General features: G+C 38.5%; 1 protein-coding gene across 3 annotated transcripts in view; it reads left to right on the top strand.

Moving 5' to 3' along the window:
* The window catches only part of LOC124721503 (putative transmembrane protein 183BP), a 108,943-nt gene extending 88,494 nt beyond the window's left edge, over window positions 1-20,449 (top strand). For 2 of the 3 annotated variants that reach the window (XM_047246518.1, XM_047246517.1), the window contains one exon: window positions 15,794-18,643. In XM_047246518.1, coding sequence (XP_047102474.1) covers window positions 15,794-16,081 — 288 coding nt within the window. In that variant the 3' untranslated portion in view covers window positions 16,082-18,643. Of the gene's footprint in view, window positions 1-15,793; window positions 18,644-19,135 lie in introns of those variants that run through there. The other variant, XM_047246519.1, reaches the window with a different exon arrangement.
* The last annotated feature ends 215 nt before the right edge of the window (window positions 20,450-20,664 follow it).

The raw sequence follows: 20,664 nt of genomic DNA, 5'->3' as shown, positions 1-20,664 counted from the left end.
CACTAGTTTATCCTCCCTCAAAACTTCACTCCATTGCCGAACTGATATTTCCTTAATGCCACAGGATGTGATCCATCAACCAGTCCCTTCTTTTAGTAAAGTTGTGCCATATTTCCCCATGCCCCCACTCCAAATTTGCTTCAGTGCCTTCTCATTAGTTAGTTGATCATCCCATCTAATAATGAGCATGTATGACCCTAGTTGTTCTTGTGCCCTAAAACAAAATAACGAAACCAATCCCATCTAATATTCAAAATCCTTCTGTAGCGACATATTTCAGAAGGTCCTATTCTCTTCTTGGCCACACTGTTCATCATCCACATTTCATTTCCGTGCAAAGCGTCACTCTAAACAAATGTTTTAAGAGAAGACTTCCTCACATACGAATTTTTATTCAATTTTAATAACTTTATCTTTTTTGGAAGCTTTTTTCTTGTTACTGTCAGTCTGCCTTCAACATCCTTCTGTTTACTTTGGTAAGTCACTTATTTTGCCACCCACATAACAAAACTCACTGCCTTTAAAGTGTAATTCCTCAATCTAATACCCACAGTGTCATCTGATTTAATCTGACTGCATTCAAATAACCTTGTATTACATTTGTTGGTGTTCATCTTATAAACTCTCTTTCAAGATACTGCCCATTCTGTTCATCTGCTCTTACAAGTCCTTTGCCATTTCTGACAGAATTATGTCGTCATAGGCAAACCACAAAGTTTTAATTTCTTTTTGGTGAACTGCAATTCACTTTCCAAACTTTTCCTTGGTTTCCTTTGCAACTTAATCAGTATAAATATTGAATTACATCAAGAATAGTGTACCGTGCTGACTCACTCTGGTCTCAACTACTGCTTTTGTTACATGCCGTGTGACTCTTATGAATGCAGTCTGGTTTCTGTACAAGTTGTATATAATTTTTCACTCAATGTATTTCCATTATACCTTGAGCGTTTCAAAGAGTGCATTCCAGTCATCATTGTAAAAAGCTTTATGTAAGTCTACAAATTCCATGAACATAAGTGTGCTTCCTTTTGACCTATCTTCTAAGATGATTTGTAGGATCAGTATTGCTTCATGTACTCATATATTTCTGTGGAACCAAAACTAATTTTCCCCAATGTTGGCTTATACAAATTTTTCCCATTCTTCTGTAAACAGTTCATGGCAGTATTTTGTATCCATGATTTATGGAGCTGATATTTTGGCAACACTCACAGCTGTCAGAACCTGTCTTTGGAATTTGAATTATCACAGTCTTCATGAAGTTTGTGGTTATCTCATATATTTTGTGTCCCAAGGGAATAGTTTTGTCATATCTGGCTTTCCCAAGGACCTTAATAATTCTGAAGGAATATCATCTACTCTAGGAACTCTGTTTTAACTTTTTTTTTCTGTGCTCTGTTGTATTCTTTTCACAGTATCATATCTCCCATCTCATTTTATCTGCTTCTTTGTTTTCTGTAACAATGTTTTGAAGTTTGGTTCCCTTGGATAGTCCTTCAGGGTCTACCTTTCAGCCTTACTTTCTTTGTTTAATACTAGCTTGTGATTTGAGCTATTTTGTATAAGTGCTCCTCTTCTTTTTGAAGGTATCTTTAATTTTCTTATAGGTTGCATTGATCTGTCTGGTAGGTATTCATGCTTCTGCACCCTTGCATTTGTCCTCCAGCCATTCTTGCTTTACAGTTTGGCACTTTCAGACAATCTCGTTTTTTAGTTCTGTATTACCTTTTGCCTGCTTTATTTGCTGCATTTTTATATTTCTTCTTTTCAGCAGTTAAACCCAATATCATGTGTATTATCAATGATTTCTACTTGACCTTGTCGTTTCCTCATGTTAGACTTGTGCTGCCTTCACTATTTCATCTCTCAAAGTTACCCATTTTTCTTCTGTTGTATTCATTCCTTATTTGTCAGTCAATCATTGCTTAATGTTCTCTTTGAAACTCTCGAGAACATCTGGTTATTTTTGTTTATCGAGATCCCATCTCCTTAATTTCCTACTTCTCTGTATTTCATTTTGTTTCAATCTTCAGTTCATAAGAAATAAATTATAGTCAGATTTTACATCTGTTCCTGGAGATGTTTTACAGTTCAAAATCTGGCTTCAAAATCCGTGTCTGACCATTTCATAATCTATGTGAAACCTTCGTGTGTGCAGGGCTCTCTTCCACATATACAGCCACATTGCGCGGTTTTAAAAACAAGTGTTTGTGCCAAAGTGTGCCCTGTGCAGAATTCCACCTGGGGGCTTCTGGTTTCATTCCTTTCTTCAGTCCATATTCTCATACTGTTTTTCCTTAACTTCCTTTTCTCATACTATCAAATTCAAGGTACCCATCACAATTAAATTTTGATTTGCAGTAACTATCAGAATAATTTCTTTTACTTTATCATACATTCTTTAAATTTCTTTTTTGTATGTGGAACTGGTGGACATGTAAACTTGTACTGTTGTGGTGGGTGTTGGCTTTGTATCAGTTGGCTACAGAAATGGAGTCACCATTTTGTTCACAGTAGCTTACCTATATTCCTAAATTCACATTCCGTATTAGGCCAGATTCTGCATTACCGTTATTTGATTTTGTGTTCACAACCAGAAGTTCTGCTCTTCCTGTCACCATACTTCACTGATTCCCACTGTATCTAACCTCAACCTATCCATTCCTGTTTTTAAATTCTCTAATCTAACTATCCTGCTAACGGACCTAACATTCCAAGCTCCAATCCCTAGAATATCGGGTTTCTTTTTTCTGATGACAAGTACCGCCTTAATAGTCCCCATCTCATGATCCAAATGTGGGAGTGTTTTACCTCTGGAATATTTTAGCCAAGATGGTGCCATCGTCATTAAGCCTTATAGTATAACTCCATGTCCTCAGGAAATATAACTGCTGTAGTTTCCTCATGCTTTGTCATTTGCAGTACCAACATAGCAAGGCCACTTTGGTACTAGGCCAAGTTAGTCAATCATCCTGACTTGCTCATACAGATACTGAAATGTCTGCTGCCCTTCTTTAGGAACCATATGTCAGTGTGGCCTCTCTACAGATACCTCTCCAATATGGTATGCCATAAACTAATCAACCTGGGGTTCTCAAGTATGGCATAGCTGTCTGTGTTGTTGAGGCATGCAAGCCACCCTAACTTTCCAAGATACATAGTTCTTACCTTATGAAAACAATAAGGACAACTTACATTAAGGGCTGGGGGCTGGCATACATTATACAACAGGGCATGCACCTAACCACAGCCACAAGTTATTGGATGGGGCTTTTAATGTACATATGACATCCTGTAGAACATACACTCAGATTCCCTAGCTTTTTCTTGCCAGGTGTGAAAAAATCCTTCCATAATTTTTAAAACAATTTCATAGTTCGAAATTTGAGCATTTTGATCATTGCAGGACTAGCCATTGAACGTGATTATTCATTAGTAGGGTTGTAAGTCATTACCTTGTCTTCTTGAGAACCCCAGGTTGATTAGTTTCTTACTTGAGCACCGTAGTCTGTATATTTCAGCATGATGAAAAATCTTCAGGAATGTGAAACCAGGTATAGAGTAAATTAACATTCTGTGTTTGGTGTTACTCTCTTTATTTTTGCATTATTATCAATCGGCTACTATTATAAACCTCCTCCAGGTGCTCTGAATTTCTAACTGACATAATTGATGATTCAAACAGTGGAAAGTCCAGGTTGGAAAAAATCAAAGGATAGATTGCTACTCACCATACAACAAAAAGACTTTTACATGTTGAGCTTTTAGCCAAAGCCTCCTTCAGAAATGATAAAAAAAACACACACTCACACACACACACACACACACACACACACACACACACACACACAAAAAAAAAAAAAACAAGCACACCTCGTGCACTTTTACTGACTTACTGCAACAGCTTTAGGCTAGGCAATGTGTCAACATTAATGTACAGATAAAAAAAAATATATAAAATTTTTATTTTGCTGTATTTTTATAAATTTTTTGCAACTGGGCCTTTATTATTATTATTATTATTTATTTTATGGCTTTCATTGGACCACTCTAGTCAAAAATACAAAGTTGTAAACAAGTTGTTACACAGGGATACAATTTGGCTCAACAATAACTTAATATGATATTAAGGTAATATAATTATTAGTCTATTCTTATATGAAAGGTGTTTTGCTCTTCTGTCTGCCCAATATTTCCTCATTCTTTCAGATATTTTCTTTCTTTCTTCATCTGAAACCACTCTTCCTGTACTCCTTTTATTGATTTTCATTTGTAGTCTTGTTTGCGGGTCTTGCAGTATTCTGGTTTTCTCTGTCTTGTTTTTTAGGTCATCTACTGTAATTTGGAGTTCTTTTATATCTTCCTTAATTTCTGTGATCCATTTAATGTCACTCTTGCTATTCCACAATTTTTGTATTATTTTTTTACTAATTCTGTTTTCTGGAGTTCTCATCAGGTGTCCAAAGAATGAGGTGCGTTTCTTCCTCATCATGCTCATGACTGGTTCTATTTTCTTATATACTGTTTCATTTGATGCTATTCTCCAATGTCTGTTTATTTTATACTGTTTATTTATACATGTCCTAATTATTCTTCTTTCTATTTTTAGTATTCTGTCAATTTCTGCTGTATTAGTTATTTTGAAGATAGTTTCAGCTGCATATGTTATTTCTGATTGTGTAACTGTTTTATAGTGTTTTAATTTTACATCTATAGATAGGCTCTTTTTGTTGTATGTAGTTTTGGTAATGTAATATGTGTAGTTCAGTTTTTTTTTTATTCTATTCTACATCTACATCTACATCTATACTCCGCGAGCCACCTTACGGTGTGTGGCGGAGGGTACTTATTGTACCACTATCTGATCCCCCCTTCCCTGTTCCATTCACGAATTGTGCGTGGGAAGAACGACTGCTTGTAAGTCTCCGTATTTGCTCTAATTTCTCGGATCTTTTCGTTGTGATCATTACGCGAGATATATGTGGGCGGTAGTAATATGTTGCCCATCTCTTCCCGGAATGTGCTCTCTCGTAATTTCGATAATAAACCTCTCCGTATTGCGTAACGCCTTTCTTGAAGTGTCCGCCACTGGAGCTTGTTCAGCATCTCCGTAACGCTCTCGCGCTGACTAAATGTCCCCATGACGAATCGCGCTGCTTTTCGCTGGATCATGTCTATCTCTTCTATTAATCCAACCTGGTAAGGGCCCCATACTGATGAGCAATACTCAAGAATCGGACGAACAAGCGTTTTGTAAGCTACTTCTTTCGTCGATGAGTCACATTTTCTTAGAATTCTTCCTATGAATCTCAACCTGGCGCCTGCTTTTCCCACTATTTGTTTTATGTGATCATTCCACTTCAGATCGCTCCGGATAGTAACTCCTAAGTATTTTACGGTCGTTACCGCTTCCGATGATTTACCACCTATGGCATAATCGTACTGGAATGGATTTCTGCCCCTATGTATGCGCATTATATTACATTTATCTACGTTTAGGGAAAGCTGCCAGCTGTCGCACCATGCATTAATCCTCTGCAGGTCCTCCTGGAGTACGTACGAGTCTTCTGATGTTGCTACTTTCTTGTAGACAACCGTGTCATCTGCAAATAGCCTCACAGAGCTACCGATGTTGTCAACTAAGTCATTTATGTATATTGTAAACAATAAAGGTCCTATCACGCTTCCCTGCGGTACTCCCGAAATTACCTCTACATCTGCAGATTTTGAACCGTTAAGAATGATATGTTGTGTTCTTTCTTTTAGGAAATCCTGAATCCAATCACAAACCTGGTCCGATGTTCCGTAAGCTCGTATTTTTTTCACTAAACGTAAGTGCGGAACCGTATCAAATGCCTTCCTGAAGTCCAGGAATACGGCATCAATCTGCTCGCCAGTGTCTACGGCACTGTGAATTTCTTGGGCAAATAGGGCGAGCTGAGTTTCACATGATCTCTGTTTGCGGAATCCATGTTGGTTATGATGAAGGAGATTGATGCAACCACTGACTTATGATCACTGATACCCTCGTCTACATTCACGGGAGTCGAAACGTTCCGGTCTATTTGTTGCTATGAGGTCTAAAACGTTAGCTTCACGAGTTGGTTCTCTAACTATCTGCTCGAAGTAATTCTCGGACAAGGCAGTCAGGATAATGTCACAAGAGTCTCTGTCCCTGGCTCCAGTTCTGATTGTGTGACTATCCCATTCTATACCTGGTAGATTGAAGTCTCCCCCTATTACAATAGTATGATCACGAAACTTCTTCACGACGTTCTGCAGGTTCTCTCTGAGGCGCTCAACTACTACGGTTGCTGATGCAGGTGGTCTATAGAAGCATCCGACTATCATATCTGACCCACCTTTGATACTTAACTTAACCCAGATTATTTCACATTCGCATTCGCTAATAACTTCACTGGATATTATTGAATTCTTTACTGCTATAAATACTCCTCCACCATTGGCGTTTATCCTATCCTTGCGGTATATATTCCATTCTGTGTCTAGGATTTCGTTACTGTTCACTTCCGGTTTTAACCAACTTTCCGTTCCTAATACTATATGCGCACTATTTCCTTCAATAAGAGATACTAATTCAGGAACCTTGCCCTGGATACTCCTGCAGTTCACCAATATTACGTTAACTTTTCCTGTTTTTGGTCTCTGAGGACGGACGTTCTTTATCAACGATGATAATGTCCTCTCTGGTAAGCCGTCAGGTATTTTATCGTTTCGCCCAAGGGGGGGGTCCCTCTAACCTAAAAAACCCCCATGTGCACGCCACACGTACTCTGCTACCCTAGTAGCTGCTTCCGGTGTGTAGTGCACGCCTGACCTGTCTAGGGGGGCCCTACAGTTCTCCACCCAATAACGGAAGTCGATGAATTTGCAACCATTATAGTCGCAGAGTCGTCTGAGCCTCTGGTTTAGACCCTCCACACGGCTCCAAACCAGAGGACCGCGATCGACTCTGGGCACTATGCTGCAGATATTAAGCTCAGCTTGCACTCCGCGTGCGATGCTGGTTGTCTTCACCAAATCAGCCAGCCGCCGGAAGGAACCAAGGATGGCCTCAGAACCCAAGCGGCAGGCGTCATTCGTTCCGACATGTGCTATTATCTGCAGCCGGTCACACCCCAGTGCGTTCAATAGCTGCCGGAAGGGCCTCCTCCACATTACGGACGAGACCCCCTGGCAAGCACACCGAGTGCACACTGGCATTCTTCCCCGACCTACCCGCTATTTTCCTGAGGGGCTCCATAACCCGCCTAACGTTGGAGCTCCCTATAACTAATAGGCCCGCCCTCTGTGACTGTCGGGACCTTGCCGGAGAATCGGCCACTGGCCCAACAGGCGAGGCATCCTGTGGTGGCTCGGAAACGATGTCATCACCACTAGGAAGCACCCCGTACCTGTTGGAAAGGGGTAAGGCAGCTGCCACGCGGCCAGATCCCACCTTTGCCTTTCGGCCAGGCACACGCGAGCCCACCACTGTCCGCCATTCACCCTGGAGTGATGGCTGACCGGTAAGATGCTCACTGCCGGAAGACGCAGCGACATCAGGGGTTCCATGTGATTCCAAGGCCACCGAAGTAGGCATAGGTCTCACCACAGTTGCCCCAACGCCACTACGAGCCGACGCTTGCGCCTCGAGCTCGATGAGCCTAACAGACAAAGCCTCCAGCTGCCCCTGAAGAGTGGCCAATTCTCCTTGCGTCCGCTCACAACAACCACAGTCCCTACACATGACTATGTTTACCCTACTCTATACGGTGACAAATTCCCAAGATAATCTTCTGATGAGCTACTCTGATAATCAAGAAACACTCACTGAAATACGAGACGCGAAAACTACGCTAGGTTTTCCCAGAAAAACTATTTAAAAGCTAAGTGCAGCAAATAAGTACAAAAACGCTTTATACAAACAGTACTCGCTGCTGCTGGTGCTCTCGCTCTGGCTGTTACAAGACAACTGCTGATTCAAGTGACTAGTGGCTAACGGCCGCAAAACAAACAAAAGACGGTTTTAGGGCGCTTTCTGTTCTAAACGATCAAGAAAACACTAAGAAATCTAACATGAAAACTACGTAAAGATTTATCAAGAACTGTTAGTTACTATGCAGAGCAGATAAACACAAATAGAATCCCTTCCTTAGTGGATGGTCGTAAACAAAATGCAAAATAAACGCTTTATACAAACAGTACTCGCTGCTGCTGGTGCTCTCGCTCTGGCTGTCACAAGACAATTCTGCCATGATGGTTTCTCATTTAGATTGTATGTTATTATTTTGCCTAAATATTTAGATTTATCAACAGTTTTGATTTCCTGTCCTCCTATTGTAATTTTGTTTGCAAGTGGTGGATCAGTTAGCATACTCTCCATTTTTTTCAAATGATATTCTAAAGCCTACTTTCTCTGCTATTTCTTGTGGTGATTTCACTTGTTGTCTGGCTTCTTGAACGGTGTTGGCTAGGGGAGCAAGATCATCAGCGAATCCCAAGCAGTTTAGGCTAATATCATCTTTTGAACTTCCAATTCTTATCATCTTTAGGTTGTCCTTGTACCATTCTCTCATTGTGTATTCCAGTGCACAGTTGAACAGTAATGTTGATAGGCAGTCACCTTGTCTTAAGCCTGTTTTTATGAGGAACTGTTCCGAAATTTCTCCTCTAAACTTCACTTTTGATTTGGTGTTGGTTAGAGTGAGTTGTATTATTTTAATTAGTTTTGGATGGAGTCCGAGATTTCTTAAAAGTTTTAATACTGAAGGTCTGTGGAGGCAGTCATGTGCCTTCTTAAAATCTACAAATGTTATTGCCAGAGGTTTGTTCAGTTTCTTGTAGTATGCCATAATCAATTTTAAACTAATTATCTGCTCTGCACAGCTTCTCCATGGTCTGAAACCTCCCTGATATTCCCCTAACTCGTGCTCTAATTGCTCCTTGATTCTTTCATATAGGATCTTGGATAGAATTTTGTATGTGCAATCTAGGAGAGAGATTCCTCTGTAGTTGTCTGGGTTGCTCTTACCTCCCTTTTTGTGTAGTGGGTGGATGATAGCTTTGGTCCAATGTTTGGGGAATTCATTCTGTTACCCAAATTTTGTTAGAGCCATGTGTAAGGAGGTCTTGACTGTGTCACTCGCATATTTCCACATTTCAACAAAAACCTGATCTTCTCCACATGCCTTATAATTTTTTTGTTCTTTAAGAATTTTTTCTACTTCTTGGAAACTTGGAGGGTCTAGTTTGTTAGGTTTGGTTTTTATTGGGGTATTTATGTTGGTTTGTAAGGGTTCTTTGGGTTCCTCACAATTCAGAAGTTTGTTAAATGCTTTTGTCATGATTTCTGCATTTTCCTTGTTACTGTGTGTCATACTTCCATCTTCATCTTTGAGTATTAGTGTAGGGGCTTCATATTGTTGTATTTGTTTTCCAAAGATTTTATAATAGTTCCTGGAGTTGGTTTTATGATAATTACCTTCTACAGAGTTTATAATATCTTTATGGAATCCTCTCTTGATTCGTCTAATATTTTGTGTGATTTTTTTTCTTTTATTTTTTAGGTTGATGGCATTTTCTTCAGTTTTATGTGTTTGAAACTTTAACCATGCTTGGTGTCTATCTTCATGGAATTTGTCACATTCTGATGTCCACCATGCACGTTTCCTTCATGGGTTCAAGGAAGCTAGATTCTCTGCTTCTTTTTTAAGATTAGGCACTAGTTGTTCTAGATCATCCGTTAATTCGATGGTTTGTGTTATTTGTTGGTATTTATTATTTTTAATTAGCTGATGTGGGTCAAACCTCCTTTTTATTTTATTAGTTTTTTCGGTCCTCTTCTTTAGCGGAGTGAATTTGATTTTAATTTTAACTATAGAATGGTCTGAGCCTTTGTATACTCCTCTCAGTACTTTAATATTGTGGATCTCCTTATGAAAAATTTTGTCCATACAGACATGGTCTAGCTGCCACTCCCCCTTTCTCCAGTCTGGATGTTTCCATGTTTTAAGTTTACTTGGCTTCCTCTTAAAGTATGTTGATTTAGATATAAGGTTGTGTTCTCTGCAGAGTTCTACAAGTCTTTGACCATTTTTGTTCATAAATTTATGTGGACTCCATTTTCCAATTATATCTCTATATTTCCTTTCATCTCCCAACTGAGCATTGAAATCTCCCAATAAGATTTTTACATTCTTTTTATTTACTCTGTTCACAGTTTTTTTCTATAAGGTCCCAAAATTTATCTACTTCTTCCTTTGTTTTTGTTAGACAATTTTTTTCATTTGTTGGGGCATGAGCATTTGTTATTGTATTGGTTTTATTCATTGTTTTAAAGCTTAGTCGCAATTCTTGGTGATACTGCTTGGAAATCCGTTACTGAATCTGTTGTTTTTATGTTTACTAAAAACCCTGTTCCAAACTGGGGACATTGTTTCAGTGCCCTCGGTCCTGGTTTCCCATTATAAATTCTGTATCCTTGTGATTCGAATGGGTCCTCTGTGGTGTTTCTCATTTCTTGGATCCCTGTTATTAAATTTTTTTGTTTATTTAGTTCATCTGTGAGCTCCTTGAGTTTTCCGGTCTGAAGTAGTGAGTTTATGTTGTGTGTTGCTATATAATTTATCTGCTCATGTTTAATCTTCTTTTTGTGTTTTAGTGTGCATTTTGATGGCTGCAAATGCTCCGATTCGTTGCTGTCTTCTAGTTGACTACCCACCGAATCCGATGTAACCTTTTCCTGCCTTTTCGAGCAGGACGGTGGAATTTTTTTACTGAAGGACCTTTCCATTTTTGACTTTCGAAGGTTGTCAGCCTTAGTTGGAGCAAGCTCTGATTTACAACTGGGCCTACTAAGCCATGGAAAATTCAAAATTCAAATTTAAAATTTAAAAAACTTTCACTTTTTTCAGTTATTCTATTTGGTTAATTTTCAACTGTCTCAAAATACAAATAATTTGTGAAGGGAATAGCATGCTTTTAAATTATTTTCAATTTTTTCAGTATTTTTAGCAGTTTATGTTCTTCCTTTGCTGAGTAATTTATGAACAGACTTATTACTGTCCACCACTTCATGTTATGATAACTTAACATCTTCAGATGGCACACACATGTTGTGGAACGATTTCAACCAGACTTGGTACACATATCATTTACTATCTGGAGAGAGTCACTATGGAGATAACAACCACCCACCTCTCAGAGGGGTGGGGGTGAAAAAGCAGTGTAGCCCACAATGTGAGAATACTCATGGTTCAGTTATCCAGTATTTGATAATGAGAACACTTCGAGACTTGCAGCAAACTGTACACATAATTTCAATGCTTTAAAAAACTTTTTCTTGCTGACGACCCCCCACAAAATGATGAAAGGAAGAAAAGTTTATTGCATACTACAGTTTTGCTGTTCATGCAGTAAAACTGCCACATGAAGCATGACATTTTAATTTATTGCTTCCTTACTACTGACAGTGTTCATGACACATTTTGCAAACAATATTCACATATACCACTAAATGTACAAGAAAAATTACATCATTGTATGACACTTAGTTCAGGAGATACAATGTCATAAACACTGAATGCATGAAAAAGTACTGCATCATGCTAGACATTTAATTCTATTACTGTGTTGCTACTAACTCTATTTGCAGCACTTACCACAGGCAGTATCAACATATGCTGCTAAATGTACCAACAAAAATATATCATTGTATGACATATAGTTCAGGAGATATGATGTCATAAATGTTAAGCTGTGTGAAAGTAAAACTGCAGGGCGAAATTCACTAGACATAGAGGTGAAATATGTGTACAAATACATGTGAAATATCTTTGACCTGTGTATGAGAGCAATGCCATGGGTAAAAAACTCATTCTAAACCCCTATAATGATTTCAATGCAATTTGGAACACACACTAGTTACAATCTGGAAAGAAATATTATAGGGGTAAGAACCACCAGCCTCCTATTGGGGTGAGTGTGATAATATGGAGAGAGAAGGGAAGACGAGAAAATGGACAGACAATGAATGGGGCGGGGCGGGGGGGGGGGGGGGAGGGGGAGGGAGGGAAGGAGACAGATGGAGGAGGAGGTGGATCTATAGAAGACTGGACTTGATAAATACCCAGGCAATGCTGGGTGGCTCAGCTAGTTTCACATAAATTTCAAATAAGCACCTCTATGTGTTACTGAGGAAAATGGGGTCTTGACAGACAGACAACAAAGTGGACCTATAAGAATCCTGTTTTGACTTATTGAGGCATGGAACCCCAAAAGTGAAGAATCCAGAAGACATGGATGTCTTTGTAGCTTCGTTTATGTACACATGCGTTGCAATGCAGTGGGTATATAAACGATTAGAGTTGCAATTCTCTGAGACTGGTAGAAAGGTCAACAAAGTGTGTTAGAGTTTTGTGTGTTTAATTTAGGGTCTAAAAGGGGCATGAACAGCATCAGATATTGAGTGATCATTGTGAAAGGACATGGAGATTCCACATATGCGTGTGAGACAGCATTATGAATATCTGACAGAGTTTGAAATGGGCCTCATTGTGGGTTTTCATTTGGCTGGCTGGTTGAATCATCAGAATACAGATTTGTGGGGCATTGAGATGTGACAGTGATCTGATGTTGGACTGCATGGGAATATGAGGGGTAAGCATACTTGTCATAAAGTCTCTGGCTGACCATGGCCGATTGCCAAAAGGGAAGAGTGCCTTACTGTGCACGAAACACATTGTAATCCCTTCACATCTGTGCCTGTCACCCAAGAATGAGTAATGAACTTCCTGCAACCTTCTGCGTCGTCCCACACTGTCAGCCAGAGACTAGCAGCAACTGGGCAAGGGAGTTACCATCAAATGTTTAGGCTGCCATTTGAGTGGTCCCATGGCCGGGAAGTATAAAACAGGTAATGATGAATGGCATCACTGTGTGTTCACTGATGAATCACAATTCTGCACTACCACAGATGACTATCATCAGCAAATATGGTGGCAACCTGGCAAGAGGTCCCCATTCTTCAAATGTTTAGGAGAGGCACAGAGGAGAATAGATGGGGGGGGGGGGGGGGGGGGGACAGGCGAAAGAGGAAATTGACCAATAGAAGATTGGACTAAATGAATACCCAGGCAACGCTAGGCATAGTGGTGTGGGGTGCCATATGGCATGAATTCAGGTCATATCCCTTTTCTTACCAGTAGATCCGTATTCTACAAATTAATGTTATTGTTCATGAGGTCTAGTCAACAAGTAATAATCCACAACTTGTAAGTGCAGGCAAAGGTTATTGATTACACCCACTTGCAAGTTCTCAGGTAATAATTTGGTAACATGATATCAAGTTCAGTTTAACTAAATGTATTCCACATTCCCTAGTGAGCAAATGTTTTATATCACTGCATCAAGTAGTCGTGGATCAGTGCGTAATATATTGTATCAAGGAAGTTCACCCACAACAGTGTTTGTGTAGTCAAGTATACCAGCAATTAATCCTTTGTACCATGAATCTCAGGTTTCAGGCCTTGAGAACACAGAATCCTGCAAATTTTTAGTCTATTACCAACATAAAGTCTGTTTCTTCTGAAAATTTGTGTGTCAGCAAACACAGGCTTTGTACAAACTGTGGCAATTGAAAAATTTGTGTGTTGACAGTCCTGCTCAAAAAACAGAGCTCTCGTGCTGCATGAATGCCTCTACTGCCTCTTACGCAGTGTGTACACAAAAACACTCAGCCTGGGAGGCATGGGTGCACCACCTTATACGTGCTCTCCCCAAATCCACTACCATCTTGAACTGCCCTGTGTAAAATTTAGAAAAAGACATTTATGTAAATTTGACAATCATGACATCAAGGTTACTACAACAGTTGTTTCCTTCTTCCCATGTCGGTCATTTTGAGACCTTAGTCAGTTCTACATATACTGTATCTATTTTAATCTCTAAAATGGTAAATTGATCAACCTATATGAAACAACACAAACCTGCCTAAATATTATTTGACTGATTAAGGGTCCACATCATTTTGAGTAGCTACTTATGCACTTTTTATTGATGCTGCAAGCTTTACACATTTCTTGCCAGTTTTCAATTAGTCAGTTTCCAGAATTGCCAATTCAATTAAATCTTTATTTTACCAAGAAATTTATCTTCTGTTTACAAAGGAAGAAGTTTACATAGGAAGACAGGTAATGCAGTACCTACATCACGTTGTCATCTTACATGTACACGCATTGTGGTTTAGTTTGTTTATTGCTTACTTTTAAATTGTTTTGTTGTGTCTGAAGTGCTTCATGAATGACTAAGATATTTTGGCTGAATGTAGCTGTTACCAGTAGCTATTATTTGATACAGTGTGCACATTTTTAGATATTCAGATGTAACAGTAGTTTAAGTTTTGTTAATTAGTGTAATAATTTATTTACTTTATATGCCATAACGTTGTCAGTTTTGATCGTGGAGTGTTGATGAGCTCATCTAATCAATACAAATAAAAATGTGCACTCAAATTTTTCATAGCATTGATGTACCATACAAAACTTGAGTTTCATGGATGCTACCACAACAATCAAAGCTACATATTGGTTTTTCTGTAGACAGTGTGTACAGAACTCAGATTTCTCCTCCTCCTCCTCTTCCTCTTCCTCTTCCTCTTCCTCCTCTCCCTCGAGAGAACCCAGCCTGGCACACTTGCAAATGATGTTACAAAAATAACCACCTCTGGTTGCACTAAAGCTCCACCTTTTACCCTTTGGTGTAGCCCTATTGGCTGCCCATTCACTGTTTTTCTCATCTTGGCATCCTGTGCGTCTTGGCTCATGTTATGTCTTGCAGCTCAGGGTCTTTCTCTATGTACTGCCACTTTGTCATGTCATATGATCAACAATAACAAAAAATGGTGTGTATCTTAAAATTTGTGGAGTAATTGTTATGTTACAGTGGCTTGTGCTGCTTTAGTCAGAATATAAAATAGTATCAGACAATATTAGATACCATTCATTATACACAGAGTGGCCAGAAACAGTCTGAAAAGATTTAAGGGTGTTTCAGCATAGGTTGTGCTGCAAAATAATTGTTAAGAAAAACAAGTTTGATATATTGCACCATTCTTGATTTAGTTAACATTGAAGTTAGCCAATCAGGTCATTGTGTGGTGCAAATCAAAGCGATCTGCCAGAGGCCGTGGTGCCAAAAGTGTTCTATTTTGCTACCATCCATTGTCCAATTTTCGCATCACTCTTGTTGATTTTGAGGGAACCAAGCCAAGAACACACTTGGCAACACTGTCTCTGGCAGGTTGCTTGAATTTGCACACGAAATGACCTGACTGACTAACTTCAGTGCTTATGAAATCGGAAATGGTGCAACATATCATATTTTTTTTCCCTTGCCAATTATTTCTCAATGCAGCCTACCCTGCAGTGCCCTTAAAAGCTTTTCATACCTTTTCTGATCACCCTGTAAATGCTTTTAATTTTTTAAATAAAGAAAATAATGGCACCATTTATACATTAGAAATTAATGACAAAATCTGTAGCCGTAAAGTCTTTGAATTTTTCTTCTCAAGTGCATAACAAGATTCACAGTTTATGCTAGGTTTGCATTCCAGCTAACTTTAATGTGGAGAAATATTTGATTCCCTCAGTTTCTGTGTCTGAAGGATTTGGTTGCCTTTTATCAGTGTAATTCATTACTTCAGGTTACTGATAAGTATTTTCTCTGTTTTGCTTATATTAATGTGAGAAATCTTGTCATGTAAATAAAATCTGTGTTCTTTTTCCCCCAGTTGACCTGTTCACAGATTACAACTCCACCCCTAGTGCTCATTGGACTGGTACTGCGAAGTATCACATTTCCTACTCCTGCAGATCCAGGTGCCCATGTGCAAATTAGTGTGGGTGATAATTATGTTGCATCACCACCCAAGATCAGCATTGTCCTTAACAAAGTGATTGCTGTACAAATGACAGACTGGTGGCACCCATGTTCTCTCACACACACCCATTCCAGTCAATCTTGCACCCATGCTATGCAGACCCAGATGAATTACTGGGTTAAACACAAGTTTGTTTGAATACAATGTGTATGCATGGGTGTGACAACCCCTTCAGTGTGTGAAAAACATGGAAGAACTTAGTCTGAATTCATTTGTACATGCCACAATTTGGGCAAAAAAAGGTTCACTCTGAAGGTACATAAATTCTGTGCATTTGTGTTACTCAGACAAATTAGCATGGGTGATAATTATATTACATCATCACATCCATTTCAGTTAATGTTGCATCCACGCTGTGCACGTGAATTATTGGGTTAATTGCAAGTTTATTTGAATGCAATATGTATGCAAAGATGTGACACGTGGCTCCCACTCAGTGTGTAGATAAAGTAATGAATAATGAGTGTGTGAAAGGCTTGGAACAAAACGATCTGAATTCATTTGCACGTGCTACAATTTGGGCACAAAAAATGTTCATTCTGCAGGTACATAAATTATGCACATATTTGTTACTCAGTCAAATTAGTGTGGGTGATAATTATATTGCATCACCATTGAAGATCAGTATATCCTTTACAGAGTGATTACTGTACAAATGACAACTTGTCATCCATATTTTTCACATACACGTCCATTTCAGTCAATGTTGCACCCATGTTGTGCAGATCCAGATGAATTATTGAGTTAATCACAAGCCTCACACTCAGTGTGTAAATAAAGTAATGAATAATGATTATGTGAAAGGCTTGGAACAAAATGATCTGAATTCATTTGCACTTGCTACAATTTGGGCACAAAAAATGTTCATCCTGCAGGTACATAAATTATGCTCATATGTGTTACTCAAAGTACTGTGGGTGATAATTATATTGCATCACCACTCAAGATCAGCATAGTCCTTAACAGAGTGATTACTGTACAAATGACAGACTGGTGATCCATATTTTTCACATACACCTCAATTTCAGTCAATGTTGCACCCATGTTGTACAGACCCAGATGAATTATTGGGTTAATCGCAAGCCTCACACTCAGTGTGTAGAGAAAGTAATGAATATGATTATGTGAAAGGCTTGGAACAAAATGATCTGAATTAATTTGTACATGCCACAGTTTAGGCACAAAAATGTTCATTCTGAAAGTACATAAATTATGCACATATGTGTTACTTAGTCAAGCCATCCCCCTCCCCCCACCCACTCAGTGTGTAGATAAAGTAGTAAATAATGTGCATGTGAAAGGCTTGGAATAAAATGATCTGGATTCATTTGTACATACCACAATTTGGGCACCAAAAATGTTCATTCTGCAGGTACATAAATTCTGCACATATGTGTTACTCAGTCAGATTAGCATTGGTGATAATTGTTGTATCACCACACAAGATCAGTATAGTCCTTAACAAAGTGATTACTGTACAAATGACAGACTGGTCATCCATGTTTTCCACATACACATCCATTTCAGTAAAGGGTACAGACTCTTATAAATTATTTGGTTAATCAAAAGTTTATTTGAATACAATATGTATGCATAGGTGTGACACCTGGCCTCCCACTCAGTGTGTAGATAAAATAGTGAATAATAAGTGTATGTAAGGCATGGAACAAACTGATTTGAATTCATTTGTACATGCCACAGTTTAGGCACAAAAAATGTTATTCTGCAGTTACATAAGTTCTGTGCATATGTGTTATTCATTTGAGCCACCTCCTCCCATCCCCCCACCTACTCAATGTGTAGATTAAGTAGTGAATAATGTGCATGTGAAAGGCTTGGAATAAAATGATCTGGATTCATTTGTACATACTGCAATTTGGGCACCAAAATGTTCATCTGCAGGTACACAAGTTCTGCATGTATGTGTTACTCAGTCAAATTAGTGTGGGTTAAAATTATATTGCATCACATTCAGGATCAGTATAGTCCTTAACAAAGTGATTACTGTACAAGTGACAGACTTGTCATCCATGTTTTTCACATACACATCCATTTGAGTCAATGTTGAACCCATCCTTTGCAGACCCAGATTAATTATTGGGTTAATCACAAGTTTATGTGAATAAAATGTGTGTGCGCAAAGGTGTAACACCTGGCTTCCCACTCAGTGTGTAGATAAAATAGTGAATAATAAGTGTATGTAAGGCATGGAACAAACTGATCTGAATTTATTTGTACATGCCACAGTTTAGGCACAAAAAATGTTTATTCTGCAGTTACACAAGTTCTGTGCATAAGTGTTATTCATTCGAGGCACCTCCTCCCCTTCCCCCCACCCACTCAATGTGTAGATTAAATAGTGAATAATGTGCATGTGAAAGGCTTGGAACAAAATGATCTGGATTCATTTGTACATGCCACAATTCGGGCACAAAAAATGTTCATTCTGCAAGTACGCAAGTTCTGCACATATATGTTACTCAGTCAAATTAGTGTGGGTAATACTTATATTGCATCACCACCCAGGATAATCATAGTCCTTAACAAAGTCATTAGTGTACAAATGACAGACTTGTCATCCATGTTTTTCACATACATATCGATTTCAATCAATGTTGCACCCATGTTGTGCAAACCCAGATGAATGCAATGTATATGCAAAGGTGCGATAACTCCCCCCCCCCCCCCCCCCCCCCCCCCCCACCCTCTTTTCACTCAGTGTGTAGATAAAGTAGTGAATAAAGAATGTGTGAAAGGCTTGGAACAAAATGATCTGAAAGTTTATCCTACAGCTACATAAATTATCTATATATTTGTTGAATCTGCAATCATCAGATGTAAATTATGTTGGTATTTGCATCCATTGAGTATTAAGTCTGTAAATTTTGATTGTTAAGGTATTGGAGAAAATTAAAGTAGTAGCTAGAGGTAGCAGCAGCGATTATGTTAAATTCCATGTATGATTGTTTCAGGTAGTAAATGAATGTATATCTGTAACAATTTTATTCTGTAAGACTTAATTATCCAAATGTTAAGTGTTGTATAACCATATGTATTACATATTTATTTGCAACAGAATATTAAGAAATATTGTAACAATTAATAAATTTGATGTGTAAATGTTGATGGTTGTCAGAAAATAAGTTGTAATCCTTATGATTACATGTTGAGTTGTTGTTTGTGTTGTTCTAGGTGTGTAAGGTAAATGAAGTCGTCACACTGAAGTAACCAAGCAGCCAAGTGCAAGAGTGTGCTGACCACAATGTTTAAAAAACGATGTGTTTGAAGAACAAAATCTACAGGGATTAATAATTTATTGTGTTCATTTTTTCTATCAATTACCAGTGTTACTGTTGTGGTACAACTTTATTTAAGCAATAACAGTGGATAGAAATGCGTACAAAGGGAAATGCACGATGTGCACATTGTCAGGAATACAGTGACACGGAGTAGCCGGTGGTGGTAAAACACTAATAGAAATTTGCTGTTAGGTTGATATGGTGCAGCAACAATCACTAGCGTAGCAATGGATGTAGCAAAAGTTATATACATGGGGTGGACAAAAATATGGAAACACCAAAAATACATCACATTTCCATGCATAATATTGCGTAAGAAACCCGCTGGCATTCAAAACAGCTTCCAGCTTTCTTGGAATGGATGAATGTGGATCCTGAATGGTTTTCAAGTGTGTGTTATACCAGTGGAACAAGAGTGACTGACCAAATGCCATTTTTCCATTGCTCCATAGTCCAGGTTTCATAGCTTCAGCATCACACCTTTGTTATGGACATTTAAATCGCTGATGAGTGGTTTTAGAATTAGAGTTCACCTAGCAATTCCCAATATAAGGAGGTCCCTTAATGTTGTTTTGGTGCTGACAGGATCTGAGAGTGCAACATTCAGTTGTGCAGTGAATTTGCAGCTATGTCCTCTTATTTTTCAGCACAATCCTCTTCAGTGACCATCCATCACAAACACCCCATGCCACACTATTATTCACATTGTGACACAGAGGAAGATATTTTCTGCTTTCCCTGTATGCAGTATAAATCTTTGATATTGTGCCTCTCATAACATCAAACACTTCAACTACGTTGGTTATGGAAGCACCCACAAATGAGCACCAACAATTGTCAATGTTTGAATGCACTGAGCTCCAATGTAATGCATACCCAACTACACGGAAAACTGTTCTGACTACAACCGACACTTGTAACATATTGAGGACATTGCACAGGTGTTGCTCATGGTCAAATAAAACGGTGCAACCTGTAGCATTAGCTAGTGTCAGCATTTAAGTTCAACCATGCATTTCCCACTGTTTTCCATATTTTTGTCCAGCTCCTGCACACAGACTAGCGAATATGGTGAGTTAATGGTGCACAAGATATTAACGTAAACCCCTTAATACCTGAACAGATTTCTACATGAAAGATAAAAATCAAAAATACGGTGCTTTTGAGGTACTTGTCCAGATGGAAATTACAAAATGTTTCAAGTAAATGTTCTTTAACCATCAGAGGGACATCAATCAGCATGATTGCCTTCATTGTAGCTTTGTTTTTTACAAAGATATGAACAGTGGTATGACTTTTTAAATGACACCTGGAATTTATATTTGATAATTTATTTCCTCTCCTAAAGACCTATTCAAAAATGTGTCATAGTGTACCATTCACTGAAACACAACATTATTAATTACATAACACAACATTATT

The sequence above is a fragment of the Schistocerca piceifrons genome, chromosome X (genome assembly GCF_021461385.2).
Source record: "Schistocerca piceifrons isolate TAMUIC-IGC-003096 chromosome X, iqSchPice1.1, whole genome shotgun sequence".
Taxonomy (NCBI): domain Eukaryota; kingdom Metazoa; phylum Arthropoda; class Insecta; order Orthoptera; family Acrididae; genus Schistocerca; species Schistocerca piceifrons.
The sequence above is the reverse complement of the archived record's forward strand: the minus strand, read 5'-3'. Positions and strand labels throughout refer to the sequence as shown.